Raw genomic sequence first — 15,539 nt, 5'->3', positions numbered from 1 at the left:
TATACAGTTGGGAAGAGAAAACCTCTCCCAACGTTGAGAACCAATCAGTGATCAGTTCAATCATCCCGACCAACCTGGGACACAGTAAAAACAGATGTACCAGAGATTCAGACTCAGCAGCAGAATGGACACCCCTCTCCAACAGTAGGGTCCAGGTGTACCAGATGCAGAATGGACACCCCTCCCCAACAATAGGGTCCAGGTGTACCAGATGCATGTTAGTGGCTATAGCTCCATGTATTATCCTCCATTGGAGGTCAGCTGTCGTCTTATCAATAGGCAGTTTATATAATGATCGCCAACAGCCTTTTGGAGAAGCACCTGGACCAAGCACACCCGCCCACCTCATCGATTTGACCTCTTCCAGGGAAGAGGCATGGGACACCTTTACACATATTCTATACATCGCCTTCTTTCCCACCTCCTTGAACTCCCCCAGCTCCGGGGTATCGAAGGAAAGCAGCATCCCCACATCCTCCTTGAATGCCCCCATAGCAGCACTAACAATCAGTGCAGGGAACACATAATCCAGACCCTCCTTCCACCGATCAGAATTGGAAGTGTCAGTCACATACTGCAGATGAAGCACTGGCAAGGAGTCGCAGACCTCATCGACGACCTTCCTCAGTTGGCGAGATGATCGGATCCCTGCTCTTTCTCCCAGCTCCTCCAACGATCTGCTCCTGCTCCGCATCAGATGACCCAGCTTGGTACACCCCACGCCTAACAGGCATGAACGTAGGCTGGCTGAACCCAAAAACACGGGACTGGATGGCAGTGTTGTGAAAATGAGTCTCTTCAAAAAGCCACATCCCTGGCGGCATGCCGGCCTTACGGGACTTGACAAGGACTCTCCAAGCCTGCATAACAGACTCATAAAATGTATTCAGGCAGGCAAATCACCCCCCTCCAGCTTTAAGAGGAAAAGGTGCTTGTCTAAGCCCAAACAGCCCACTCTCCTCATCAGTGTGTAGGCTGTTTTGACCCAGCTAGAACCGTCTCTGTACAACAATCTCTGGGCTGCTTGAAGCCGGAAAGCCATGATTCTAGAGGAAATGTCCACCAGGCCTTGCCCACCCTCATGCAGTGGCAGGTAAAGGGCTGCAGCTTTAATCCAGTGTTGTCCAGACCAGAAGAAATTGACAAGGGTCCTCTGAAGCGCTTGTATCAGACCCCTGGTGGCTGTGCCACAGGGTAGAGGCAGCAAGATAAATTAGCTACCAGGACCCTTCCCCTATAAGCTATCAACATCTCCCGACACACACACACACACACACACACACACACACACACACACACACACACACACATCACACACACAAACACAGAGACATAACACATATGTACAGGTCTCTTTCTATTGGCTAAACTTTGCTTCAGTTGGAAAGCATACATATTGTATACGTAGAGAAACCATGATGAGTTATTCTCTGTGCATTACAGAACAGAATAGAGACCAAAGCCTGTTTTTACCATACTGAGGCTTACACTGTACAAAGGTACTGTACGAGTACACCAAACAGTGCTGTAACGTTGAGCCAGTCAGTATGTGTTTGTATGTGTGTAATCTGCTCCAGGCCAGGCTAGGTTGGGGTGTGGTGGTCGTTTGTTGTGTTCAGGTGAGAGACTTTCCCCAGTGTGCCTGTTGAGTCTTGCCCTCACAGACGATAGATCTACTTCCTGGGAGGAGGGCTGTAGACTGTCTGCTTTCACCAACCACCGTGAGAACACACACACGCAAGCACACACACACACACACACACACACACTGGTATGAGAAAGACAGTTGGTTGGTATCATATTTGACTGATGCAACGTTGCTGTGATTCAACGGCAGAGAGAGAGAGAGAGAGAGAGAGCGAGGGTGAGAGAGAGAGAGAGAGAGAGAGAGAGAGAGAGAGAGAGAGAGAGAGAGAGAGAGAGAGAGAGAGAGAGAGAGAGAGAGAGAGAGAGAGAGAGAGAGAGAGAGAGAGAGCGAGAGAGAGAGTGAGAGAGAGAGCGAGAGAGAGAGAGAGAGAGAGAGAGAGAGAGAGAGAGAGAGAGAGAGAGAGAGTGAGAGAGAGAGCGAGAGGTGAGAGAGAGAGAGTGAGAGAGAGAGAGAGAGAGAGAGAGAGAGTGAGAGAGAGCGAGAGAGCGAGAGAGAGAGAGACAGGGAGAGAGAGAGAGAGCGAGAGAGCGAGGGTGAGACACAGAGAGAGAGAGAGAGAGAGAGAGAGAGAGAGCGAGAGAGAGAGAGAGTGAGAGAGAGAGAGAGAGAGAGGGTGAGAGAGAGAGAGAGAGAGAGAGAGAGTGAGAGAGAGAGAGAGAGAGAGAGAGAGCGAGAGAGAGCGAGGGTGAGAGAGAGAGTGAGAGAGAGAGAGAGGGTGAGAGAGAGAGAGAGAGAGCGAGAGAGAGCGAGGGTGAGAGAGAGAGAGAGAGAGAGAGAGAGAGCGAGGGTGAGAGAGAGAGAGCGAGAGAGCGAGAGAGAGCGAGGGTGAGAGAGAGAGAGCGAGAGAGAGAGAGTGAGGGTGAGAGAGAGAGAGCGAGAGAGCGAGGGTGAGAGACAGAGAGAGAGAGAGAGAGCGAGGGTGAGAGAGAGAGAGAGAGGAGGGATAAGTGGAGCTGGGGGACATCTATGCTGACAGGCCACTCTCATTGAGGAAAACAGGATAGAAGACTTCTGCCACGACATCATGTAAACCGCAGGCTCCAAATCTGCCTCTCTCATCCTGTTCCATGCTGCACTGTACATGCCTCTTCAGTCATCAACATTTTTAGCCCAGCTTCCAATCATCCAACCAAAACCAGCCAGGGGAGGTTTGAGAATCCAACCAGAGAAGGGTTTAGAGGGGTAAACACAGCATCTGTTTAAAGATTAAGCTGTCTAAACCAGTGACATGAAGGCCCACACACACACACACTCACACTCACACACACACACACACACAGAATCACACACACACACACTCACACACACACACAGAATCACACACACACTCACACTCTCACACTCTCACACACACACACACACACACACACACACACACACACACACACACACACACACACACACACACACACACACACACACACACACACACACACACACACACACACAGAGAGAGAATCACATACACACACACACACAATCACACACAGAATATTCAACGAAAAACAATATAAGCTCCTAGTACTGCCTAAAGGGTTAATACAGACAGATCTCTCTGTTCCTCTGCTACTACCCAGACAGGTTTATCTGCTGTCTACACATACAGCACACGTGTTATCATTCTCCTCCGCTCCACTGACACCACAATACAGCTCACAATAGCGCAGTTCCATTCATCCCAGTTATGTCCCAGCCAAGGGGCTGTGCAACAGTTCCCTTCCCAACATCGCAGTCAGATCTCTGCATCAGCATTTAACAAGTAGGCCCTGGGTTGGTAATGACAGTATTGTGAGTGTATATATTCTGCAGTACTCATCAGCCTGGGAAGAAGGTATTACCATACAGGAGGTGAAACTATTAACCCATACGGGAATGAAGGACTGTGTCTCCTGGCCTGAATCCAATGCAGCACATCTGATCAGTCAGATAACTGGTGCCTTGCAGCCGCAGCAGAGATGAGAGGAGCATTGCAATGTGATGGTCGTGTGATTGTGTGATTGTGTGTGTGTGTGTGTGTGTGTGTGTGTGTGTGTGTGTGTGTGTGTGTGTGTGTGTGTGTGTGTGTGTGTGTGTGCACGTAGTCCTGGGTTACAGACGGTAGAGCTGGTATTGAGGTTACTAAGATGACCTGGTATAAACTGTAGAGACATCTGACAGTGCGAGGTGAGGTGCCTGGGGAGAGGAACCACTTGACCGCCAATGGCAACAGCTAGTCTCGCTGCGGTCTGACAAATCACGGAAAAGACATTACAGACATACAGTAAATACTTTACAATTGAAATAAATTCTTGAAATAAACACACACAAACATACACACACAGCTCGGATTCTATTAATTTCCCTCTCTCCCTCTCACAACATTCTCAGTCTTTCTTTCTGTTTTCCCTCTCCATTTTAATTGCACCCTCTCTCTCTCTCTCTCTCTCTCTCTCTCTCTCTCTCTCTCTCTCTCTCTCTCTCTCTCTCTCTCTCTCTCTCTCTCTCTCTCTCTGTCTCTCTCTCTCTCTCTCTCTCTCTCTCTCTCGCTCTGCTGTGTGTCTCTGTGTTGGATCTCCTCCAAGATACAGATGGAGAGAGGGCAGGAGAGGGAGAGACAGCGAGAGAGCAGGAGAAAGAGAGCTTCCCAGTCAGACATTCCAACAATCAATGGCACCTTGTTACCCTCTCGTACCTCATCGGCAGTCACATGACCAATCAGGCGCTCTAGGATTGGGTAGTGGGTGGCAGGGCACACATACTAGCACAGTGCCTCTTACGTCATTCTGACCCCCCACCCCCTCTCTCAACCCCACAACTCCCCGCTCCTCTTCCAAAACACTACCCCAGACATCAGACACCACACTGGGGCTTACACTAGCTCCAGTACCCCTCTCTGCCCTTTGACCTCACACATATCATATCAATGGGACTTTACATGAGTGAGGAGGTGTGGAAAACTCCCTGGCGGAAAATGATATATGTCCACGTGCACCCAGTCTAATCTTAGCTGTTAAACACCAGTTTGATGGCTTCTTGTATACTTTTAAAATGTGTTCTGTGGTGAATAGTTTGCAAAGAGAGAGCGAGAGAGGAGTTTATGAGAGAGAGAGAGAGAGAGAGAGAGAGAGAGAGAGAGAGAGAGAAAGAGAGAGGTTTGAGAGAGAGTTTATGAGAGAGAGAGAGAGAGAGAGAGAAAGAGAGAGAGAGAGAAAGAGAGAGAGAGAGAGAGAGAGAGAGAGAGAGTTTATAAGAGAGTGTGCATGATAGATATACACTGAGTGTACAAAACATTAAGAACACCTGTTCTTTCCATGACAGACTGACCAGATGATCCCGTATTGATCCCGTATTGATGTCACCTGTTAAATCCACTTCAATCAGTGTAGATGAAGGAGAGGAGACAGTTTAAAGAAGGATTTTTAGCCTTGAGACAATTCAGACATGGATTGTGTATGTGTGCCATTCAGGGTGAATTGGTGGGAGTTTGAACGGGGTATGGTAGTAGGTGCCAGGCACACCGGTTTGTGTTAAGAACTGCAGCACTGCTGGGTTTTTCACGCTCAACAGTTTCCCGTGTTTATCAACAATGGTTCACCATCCAAAGGACATCCAGCCAACTTGACACAACTGTGGGAAGCATTGGAGTCAACATGGGCCAGCTTCCCTGTGGAACGCTTTTGACACCTTGTAGAGTCCATGCCCAGAAGAAACAAGGCAAACAGTATTATACAGGCTAGATGAAGCTAGGTTGTAACCTCCTCCAGAGAGTCCATACCCGGACGAATTGAGTCTGTTCTGAGGGCAACTCAATATTAGGAAGGTGTTCCTAATGTTTGGTCCAATATACTCCGTGTATATAGACACAGAGAAACACAAAACCATTGTAAAACAACAGATAGGGAGATAATTATTGCAGAGGAGTGAAGGAGAAACTATCCATCATTGTGATAGTATCACCAACAGAAGTTTGCTGGCTGTTCTGAGAGACTGCAGTATGAGTGATACACTGAGGATGACAACCACCTGTGAGAAAACAACTCTATTATCGCAGTGCTATTGGATACACAGCCATTTCTGCATCTGGAAAAATACAGAAAGAACCACAGTAGCCTGACAAGCAAACGCAGCAAGGTCTCTTCAACCAACTCGGCTCAAAACACCTCAGACACACCATTCACTCCTCTCCCCCACATTATATATCATTCTTCACCATTTGTTTTGTGGTTTTACAGTAATGTAAAGCAGATGTAAGCAGAGCTTATTGTACTTAAAGGGAGAATGCAGTGCTCTGAAAAAGAGTTCAAAGAAGTGAAATGTGTTAATACTAACTATGCAATCGACCGTTACGCTAAATAAAGCCATCCTCCGGAAGGGGACTATCGCCACGGTAACGGAATATAGGTTTCCATGGCGCTCGTCCATCATGCAGCGGGCGTTGTCATACAGACATAATAAGTGAATAACGACAGAGTAGCAGGGACCCAGGCTTAGTGACACACACATTTATACACACACACATTTGGAGGGAAAGGGAGGACAAGGCTAAAAACAGCCAGGGTCACGGCCTTTCAAATGTGTCTCTGAGTCAGGCCTAATACAGCTGGGTCTATATTTACACACAGAGAGAGAGAGAGAGAGAGAGAGAGAGAGAGAGAGAGAGAGAGTGAGTGAGTGAGTGAGTGAGTGAGTGAGTGAGTGAGTGAGTGAGAGAGAGAGAGAGAGAGAGAGAGAGAGAGGGTGAGAGAGAGAGAGAGAGAGAGATGGTTTCTACCTGTGTGGGGTTGTAGAGTTCCTGCAGTGCGTTGCGGGAGCCTTTCCTACAGCACACGTCCGCCGCAAACTGGTTCCTCCGCATGACTGTTAGAAGGAACAGAGAGAGGACCGTTAGCAATGCCCAATCACACTGGAACAACAGCAACAACAACCAATCACATTGTTACAACTTAAACAACAACCAATAAGAGAGTGGGCCTAATAATGTTAACTACAACAGCATTCACATAGAATAAATGACCATAAAGCCTATATTCTGTAGGGCCAAAGGGAACTACCACAGCTAAACTACAAAGCCAGGTCCCTATACACACAACCAACAGCCCACACAACAAAGCAGCCAGACAATACCTCTCAAATGACTGGATGAAAGAGCCCACTAAATAACTACATGAGATTGAACAGAAGAGTGGGTGTGGGTGAACAACAGTACATTTGAGAGCCTTACTTTTCTCTGTTCTATGTTTCATCATCCTCACTGATCTAAAAGGAGTGGATATGTAATGCCATATGACTGTAGGACAAAGACAGTACTGTAGGAAATCAGGACACAGATGATCAACAACGTCAGCAGATTGAGAGAGGGGATGGGGATGGGGAGGAGTAAGCCAACTGCAGACACACCCACTTCCTGTATCTTTGTATCTAACCCAGTTCATTGTTTCCTGTTTGTGCTGCGTGTTGTGGACAAACCATAGCCTTTTCTGACACCTGGGCAATGGGTGAGAGCTGAGTGCTTGTTAGCGTAACGAACTACCGCAGACAGTCCATTATACCTTACCTTCAGTAGGAGAGGGGGAAGAGATGCCCCTATACACAAACACACACCTCAGTGTGATGGGTGACCTGTCACCTGGCTGTGAAAGCAGCTTCATTATAATGCAGTTCATTCCTGCTCCCTACAGTGTGCATCATATAAACAGGCAATTACTGCTCTTTCAGCAGAATACACACACATACAAACACTGATTGCACTCACTCAATCATTCTCATTTATCCTCTACTGCATCTATGGGCTGTCGACCTAATAGGTACAGAGAGTAAGATGATGAGACAGACAGACATAGAGATAGAGAGAGAGGGTGAGAGAGAGAGAGAGAGAGAGAGAGAGAGAGAGAGAGAGAGAGAGAGAGAGAGAGAGAGAGAGAGAGAGAGAGAGAGAGAGAGAGAGAGAGAATGAGAGAGCGAGAGAGAGAGAAAGGGGCAGAGAGAGAGAGAGAGAGAGAAGAGAGAGAGAATGAGAGAGAGAGAAAGGGGCAGAGAGAGAGAGAGAGAGAGAGAGAGAGAGAGAGAATGAGAGAGCGAGAGAGGGAGAAAGAGAGCAAAGCTACTCTCCCTGAGCCCTTAAATCTCCAAACAGTCCATCCTATTTCCCCACACACAAGTAGCTTACAAACCACCACACATACCTGATCTACAGATGTTGCTTCAGTGCCTCCAGGTCCACACACCTCTCTATTTAATCTGCTGGTAATCCTGTCTAAGTCTGGTGTGTGTTAATACTCTGATCACATTCCCCTTCCACGCACAGAAACACACACACACACACACACACTATAGGTCGACCGATTATGATTTTTCAGCGCCGATACCGATGCCGATTATTGGAGGACCCCCAAAAAAAAGCCGATACCGATTTATCTGGCGATTTATTTATTTGTAATAATGACAATTACAACAATACTGAATGAACACTTATTTTAACTTAATATAATACATCGATCAAATCAATTTAGCCTCAAATAAATAATGAAGCATGTTCAATTTGGTTTAAATAATGCAAAAACAAAGTGTTGGAGAAGAAAGTAAAAGTGCAATATGTGCCATGTAAAAAAGCTAACGTTTAAGCTCAGAACATGAGAAAATATGAAAGCTGATGGTTCCTTTTAACACGAGTATTCAATATTCCCAGGTAAGAAGTTTTAAGTTGAGGTTATTTTAGGAATTATAGGACTATTTCTCTCTATACCATTTGTATTTCATATACATTTGACCATTGGATGTTCTTATAGGCACTTTAGTATTGCCAGTGTAACAGTATAGCTTCCGTCCCTCTCCTCACCCCTACCTGGGCTCGAACCAGGAACATATCGACAACAGCCACCCTTGAAGCATCGTTACCCATCGCTCCACTACTCCAAGTCTCAGAGCGAGTGACGTTTGAAACGCTATTAGCGTGCACCCCGCTAACTAGTTAGCCATTTTACATCGGTTACACCAGCCTAATCTCGGGAGTTGATAGGCTCGAAGTCATAAACAGCTCAATGCTTGAAGCATTGAGAAGAGCTGCTGGCAAACGCACGAAAGTGCTGTTTGAATGAATGCTTATGAGCATTGCTGCTGCCTACCACCGCTCAGTCAGAAAGCTCTATCAAATATCAAATCATAGACTTAATTATAACATAATAACACACAGAAATAAGAACCGTAGGTCATTAATATGGTCAAATCCGGAAACTATCATTTAGAAAATAAAATGTTTATTCTTTCAGTGAAATACCCTGACTCTGCGTGCAATGAACGCAAGAGAAGTGACACAATTTCCCTAGTTTAATATTGCCTGCTAACCTGGATTTCTTTTAACTAAATATGCAGGTTTAAACATATATACTTGTGTATTGATTTTAAGAAAGGCGTTGATGTTTATGGTTAGGTACACATTGGTGCAACGACAGTGCTTTTTTCGCAAATGCGCTTGTTAAATCACCTGTTAGCCTGTGATTCAATGATAAATTAACAGGCACCGCATCGATTATATGCAATGCAGGACAAGCTAGATAAACTAGTAATATCATCAACCATGTGTAGTTAACTAGTGATTATGTTAAGATTGATTGTTTTTTATAAGATAAGTTTAATGCTAGCTAGCACTTTACCTTGGCTCCTTGCTGCACTCGCATAACAGGTAGTCAGCCTGCCACGCAGTCTCCTCGTGGAGTGCAGTGTAATCGGCCATGATCGGTGTCCAAATATGGCGATTACGATTGTTATGAAAACTTGAAATCAGCCCTAATTAATCTGCCATTCCGATGAATTGGTCGACCTCTAACACACACACACACACACACACACACACACACACACACACACACACACACACACACACACACACACACACACACACACACACAAGCCTCTTGATATACAGCAAAGCCCTCAGGATTACAGTTGAGTGTACCCACTACGTGGACCAGCAGGTCCACCTGCCAGCACACCTGTGCCACAGCCCGGGGAAGATGTATCCATGGCAACCACCTCATCTCACCTGCACCCTTCTGATTGGTTACAATAATCAAATGCCCTCTCAGCTGAGGACACGCTGAACGCTTAGACACACACACACACACGTGACCCTGATCTGACCTTCCTCATCTACTGTATCTGTTTTATTATGATGGACCAAGCAGAAATAAACAGGTATGGGCTATGGTCAGCTGGATTGACCTCCCTCCCTCTTCCTCTTAGGGTGTGAGTTTTCAGGGACGTTATTCTCAACTTCCTATTGTGGACTTTTACAGGCCTATTAAATCAGCCACTCTTTGTGAATCAGTGAAAATGTTCTACCAAGTCGAACACATGCACTCCACCCCCCTCAAAGAGTTACTAAGGGCGCTTGGTGTTTCCACCTTCCTCTATGAACTACTGTTGGGCAGTAGGGATTCTCGAGTGATTCTCCCTTTGCGTTCAGCTCAAAGACACAGCAGAGCCAGCCTCCCTCCCAAATCCCACCAATAACAGCTTCTGACATGCAAAGGATTCTATGAAGTCAAGCATCACAAACCACACAGAAACTACAGCAACACACAACAGTGAGCCCAGAATAACAAGATACTAAATCAGATCCAAAGTTGGCATACATATGTCATGTAAAACCGTCGTTGAAGGAGTGGCTGGAGTGTATATTGGGAAGCACTGTATTCACTGTGAGTTTGATTACATACTGTCACCTCACTATAAATAGTAGTCCGTTCTGCACAAGCTCAGCAGGTCTGTAATCACACAACATCTGCAGCCATCTATCAGCAAAGGATTATGGGATACTGGAGGATTAATCTGCTGCTAATCTTACCTACACACAGAGAGCATCAATTCACTTGCCACTGTCACGTGCACACACACACGCACAGTAACATACAAAAACACACACAGTCACTAAAGTGCATGCATACACACGCTGATGTGTACATGTACATGCACACACACACGCACACACACACACACACACACTGATCCCTCTGTCGGTTTGATAATGTCTAGCGGGAGATAGACCTCCCGCAGACTTTTCATATCTCCCGTGAGTGTCTTGTCTGTCTGTGTACATTTAGATGTGTGTGTTATATCTCTGGTGCACAGAGCTGAAGTGCTGAAGATGAGTTAGGATTCAGATGAACAGCAGAATTAGAGCAGGAGCACAGGAGACAGATGTTTAGGCACGCGAGTGCAACTTCATTAAACAAAAGCCTGATAAGCGCCTGTCAAATGTGTGTCGGGTGGTAATGCGTGTGTGTTGGTGCAATATGTGGGGGACGCGAGTCTGTTAATAATTGGATTTATATAGCGTGTGTGTCTGTGTGTGCGTGTGTGTGTGTGTGTGTGTGCATGTGTGTGTGCGTCCACAGGGAAAGGCTAGCTAAACCCAATCAGAACAGTTGATATGATAGGCTGTTCGTTTCTCCTCTTCATTCATTTAGCTGTGGGCCTTTAATCCTTTAATGATAATTACTAACATGAACATAAAACACACCCTCATTGTGGCATGGGAACAACCATCAGTTTAGTAGAGACTGAAAGTGTGTGTATGTGTGTGTCGACACACACTTTATGTTATAATTACGGGTGGAAAGAAATGTCTTGATGTCATGTATTAACATCCCCAATAGAAATATAATTCTGTAATTAATAAATGAATTGATAATGACAGAAAATAAGGAATGTGTCTCATAAGAGACGAGATGATGAAAGAGGAGGCTTTGAAAAGGAGAGGTACGAGTTCTGGAGCAGAGAGACCGATTGCACCTCACAGTACATATAAGACCACGCCACAGCTATTATGGCTCTTTAAACTACACTAAACAAAAATATAAACACAACATGTCAAATGTCGGTTTGATGTTTCATGGGCTGAAATAAAATATCCTGGAAATACGCACAAAAAGCTTATTTCTCTCAAACGTTACGTCCCTGTTAGTGAGCATTTCTCCTTTGCCAAGATAATCCATCCACCTGACAGGTATGGCATATCAAGATGCTGATTAAACAGCATGATCATTACACAGGTGCACCTTGTACTGGGGACAATAAAAGGCCACTCTAAAATGTGCCGTTTTGTCACACAACAATGCCACAGATGTCTCAAGTTTTGAGGGAGAGTGCAATTGGCATGCTGACTGCAGGAATATCCACCAGAACTGTTGCCAGAGAATGTAATGTTCATTTCTCTACCATAAGCCGCCTCCAAAGTCATCTTAGAGAATTTGGCAGTACATCCAACCGGCCTGTAACCACACCAGCCCAGGACCTCCACATTCGGCTTCTTCACCTGCGGGATCATCTGAGAGCAGCCACCCGGAAGCTGATGAAACTGTGGGTTTGCACAATTTCTGCACAAACTGTCAGAAACCCAGCTCTGGGAAGCTCATCTGCGTGGTCAACGTCCTCACCAGGGACTTGACCTGTCTGCAGATCGGCGTCGGGACTGACTTCAGTTGGCAAAAGCTCACCTTCGATGGCCACTGGCACATGGGAAAAGTGTGCTCTTCATGGATGAATCCTGGTTTCAACTGTACCAGGCAGATACAGACAGTGTGTATGGCGTTGTGTGGGCTAGTGGTTTGCTGATGTCAACATTGTGAACAGAGTGCCCCGTGGTGGTGGTGGAGTTATGGTATGGGCAGGCATAAGCTATGGACAACGAACTCAATTGCATTTTATCGATGCACAGAGATATGCACAGAGATATCGTGACGAGATCCTGAGGCCCATTGTTGTGCCATTCATCCACCTCCATCACCTTATTTTTCAGCATGATAACGCATGGCCCCATGTCGCTAGGATCTGTACACAATTCCTGGAAGATAAAAATGTCCCAGTTCTTCCATGGCCTGCCTACTCAGACATATCACCAATTGAGCATGTTTGGGATGCTCTGGGTCAACGTGTACGACAGCGTGTTCCATTTCCCGCCAATATCCAGAGACTTCGCAAAACATTTGGAAGATTAGTGGGACAACTTTCCACAGGCCACAATCAACAGCCTGATCAACTCTATGGAAAGGAGATGTGTCGCGCTGCATGAGGCAAATCGCAGTCACACCAGTAACAGACTGTTTTTCTGATCCACGCCCCTACCTTTTTAAAAAAGGTATCTGTGACCAAAAGATGCATGTCAGTATTCCCAGTCATGTGAAATCCATAGATTAGGGCCGAATGAATGTATTTCAATTGACAGATTTCCTTATATAAACTGTAACTCAGTCAAATGTTTGAAAATGTTGCATGTTGCACATACACAACAACCTATTGTGGACAGGTAATAAAACAATGGGGCTACAGCTTCATGATATACTGCTATAATCAGAACACTAACTGGATAGATGAGTGGTTTAGTTTGTCTCTAGTTGATTCTAGTTGTATCTCTGTGTGTGGTCTATTGATCGCGTTAGCTTTGAGTTCAGGTCCTTGAGTAGGTCGACGGGTCATTCAGACTGCTGTGTGATCATACAGGTCTCTCGGACCGAAGCAACATGGCCGGGCCGAAGAGGCAAGTGCTTGCCAACGTGAGTTGCTTCCCACTGGGCAGCAGTTGCTTCCCAGCAGATAGATGTATCACACGTCCCAAGTGGTAGTTAAAGTAATCATTTTGTTCCAAGTTGTTTCTAGCCACGTCTATAAACTAGCTAGCTGGGAGGGGATTATCAGGACGACTGACTGAACGGAATCAATACATCTCCCCTCGACCCCTAAGTAATGGCTGCCCTCTCACTGCCTGACTCAATATTCCCAACATTGAATAGGAATGGAATTTGGAGTGGGGATATGGGGAACATAACCACAGTGCAGAAACTCTTAGCTATGGAGAAGTCTGTTTGGGTCTTTTAAGTGGAGAAACAAATAACATAGACACACACACACAGAAACAGGAAGGATGAATAAACAGAGGAGCATGTTGTAAACCCATATTTGGCCACAGACTAAGAGACAGCGGTCAGACACACAGTCGGAGGCAGTCAAGCATGGTCAGATATGGTCAGAGGCGGTCAAGCATGGTTAGACAGTCACACAGAGAGATGGACAAACTACCGCAGACAGACATGAATCACAAACCACAAGCCCAGAAGAGGTGAACATACGGGACCAGTGGGAGATCCATAGTAACAGAAAAAAGAGAGAGATGGAGTGAGAAAGGGAAAAGTGAGGAAGGGGGGAAGGAGGGGGAAGATATGGACACAGACAGCAGGAGGGAGGAACCCACTGAACGTCTCCAATGTGACAACCCTGGGACAGTCACCCCTCCTGTACTGCCCTGTCTTTAACCCCTCCTGTACTGCCCTGTCTTTAACCCCTCCTGTACTGCCCTGTCTTTAACCCCTCCTGTACTGCCCTGTCTTTAACCCCTCCTGTACTGCCCTGTCTTTAACCCCTCCTGCTGCCCTGTCTTTAACCCTCCTGTACTGCCCTCTCTTTAACCCCTCCTGTACTGCCCTGTCTTTAACCCCTCCTGTACTGCCCTGTCTTTAACCCCTCCTGTACTGCCCTGTCTTTAACCCCTCCTGTACTGCCCTGTCTTTAACCCCTCCTGTACTGCCCTGTCTTTAACCCCTCCTGTACTGCCCTGTCTTTACCCCCTCCTGTACTGCCCTGTCTTTACCCCCTCCTTTACTGCCCTGTCTTTAACCCCTCCTGTACTGCCCTGTCTTTAACCCCTCCTGTACTGCCCTGTCTTTAACCCCTCCTGTACTGCCCTGTCTTTAACCCCTCCTGTACTGCCCTGTCTTTAACCCCTCCTGTACTGCCCTGTCTTTAACCCCTCCTGTACTGCCCTGTCTTTAACCCCTCCTGTACTGCTCTGTCTTTAACCCCTCCTGTACTTCCCTGTCTTTAACCCCTCCTGTACTGCCCTGTCTTTAACCCCTCCAGTCATGAAAGTGAATATGAGTGAACAGAGGGTAGATTAATCAGAGAAAGAGATAGAGAGATAGAGAGAGAGAGAGGTGCAGATGAAGAGACAGACAGTTAGACAAGGATATCAACCATAGATCATTCATAAGGTGATGCATAGCAGCCACTGCAGTAGGCACCAAAGCTCTCACCACACATTAGCCTTCTTAGCCTACCTCCCTTCCTCCCTCCCTCCTCTTCTGGACACCCCAACAGCACCCTGCCGTGCCCGGCAGTGGTCAACAGGATGGGTGTCTCAAAAAACAATTCTGCAATCAGGGTGGAAGGGCTGTGTTCAAACCACCACAGGGAAGAACCACACGCTCCATCACGCAATCACTGTATGTGTGTGTGTTAGTCCTGAACGTTACCTCCTGTAAGACTGTGGTGGAAGCGTAGAGGATGGGGTAAGAGGTTCCTCTAGGGCTGACCCCATTCAGTCGACTGGTCGATTGTTTGGTCGACAGAGAATGTTTTTGTCAGCCAGATGCAAAAAAATAATTTTTGATGGCACGTCTTGATTGACGCCTGTCTCAGTGGACTAATCCATTGCTGAGGGCACAGGGTTGGCTCACCAGTAGGACACTTCCCGTTAATTCCCCTCATTTCTAATTTACAATGTTTGTTTGGTTACCATCATTTCTGTTCATGTGTTCAATATACAGTATTGTTATCATTACAGTATTTTACCGTTCTCATTGTCAAGAGTGGACACGTTGTTTGCAAAGCGCACAACTTAGTCTACACTTGAGAGAAACAAGTTTTGGTTCATTTCTTTCCATTTTTGAGTTTTGTCAATTTAGTCATTGTGTTTTGTAAGGATGCGCAACTGATTACTCATAGAAGTCAGCCCAGGCTACCTGGCCTGCGCGCAAATGTCGGCTTATACAATGTCCCCATAGTATTTCAGATTGTCTTAACCTGCCACCACTAATGAGCTGTGGAGCTTCTCAAAGCTATTTTTTCTTCACCTCAAAACAGC

General features: G+C 46.2%; 1 protein-coding gene across 2 annotated transcripts in view; it reads right to left on the bottom strand.

Moving 5' to 3' along the window:
* The window catches only part of LOC115118245 (carbohydrate sulfotransferase 11-like), a 116,378-nt gene that overhangs the window by 41,363 nt on the left and 59,476 nt on the right, over positions 1-15,539 (bottom strand). For both annotated transcript variants that reach the window (XM_065021621.1, XM_065021622.1), the window contains exon 2: positions 6,399-6,484. In XM_065021621.1, the coding sequence (XP_064877693.1) occupies positions 6,399-6,484 (86 nt within the window). The remainder of the gene's footprint in view (positions 1-6,398; positions 6,485-15,539) is intronic.

The sequence above is a fragment of the Oncorhynchus nerka genome, linkage group LG8 (genome assembly GCF_034236695.1).
Source record: "Oncorhynchus nerka isolate Pitt River linkage group LG8, Oner_Uvic_2.0, whole genome shotgun sequence".
NCBI classification, from domain to species: Eukaryota; Metazoa; Chordata; class Actinopteri; order Salmoniformes; family Salmonidae; genus Oncorhynchus; species Oncorhynchus nerka.
Note: the sequence above shows the minus strand (reverse complement) of the source record. Positions and strands in the feature narration are given on the sequence as shown.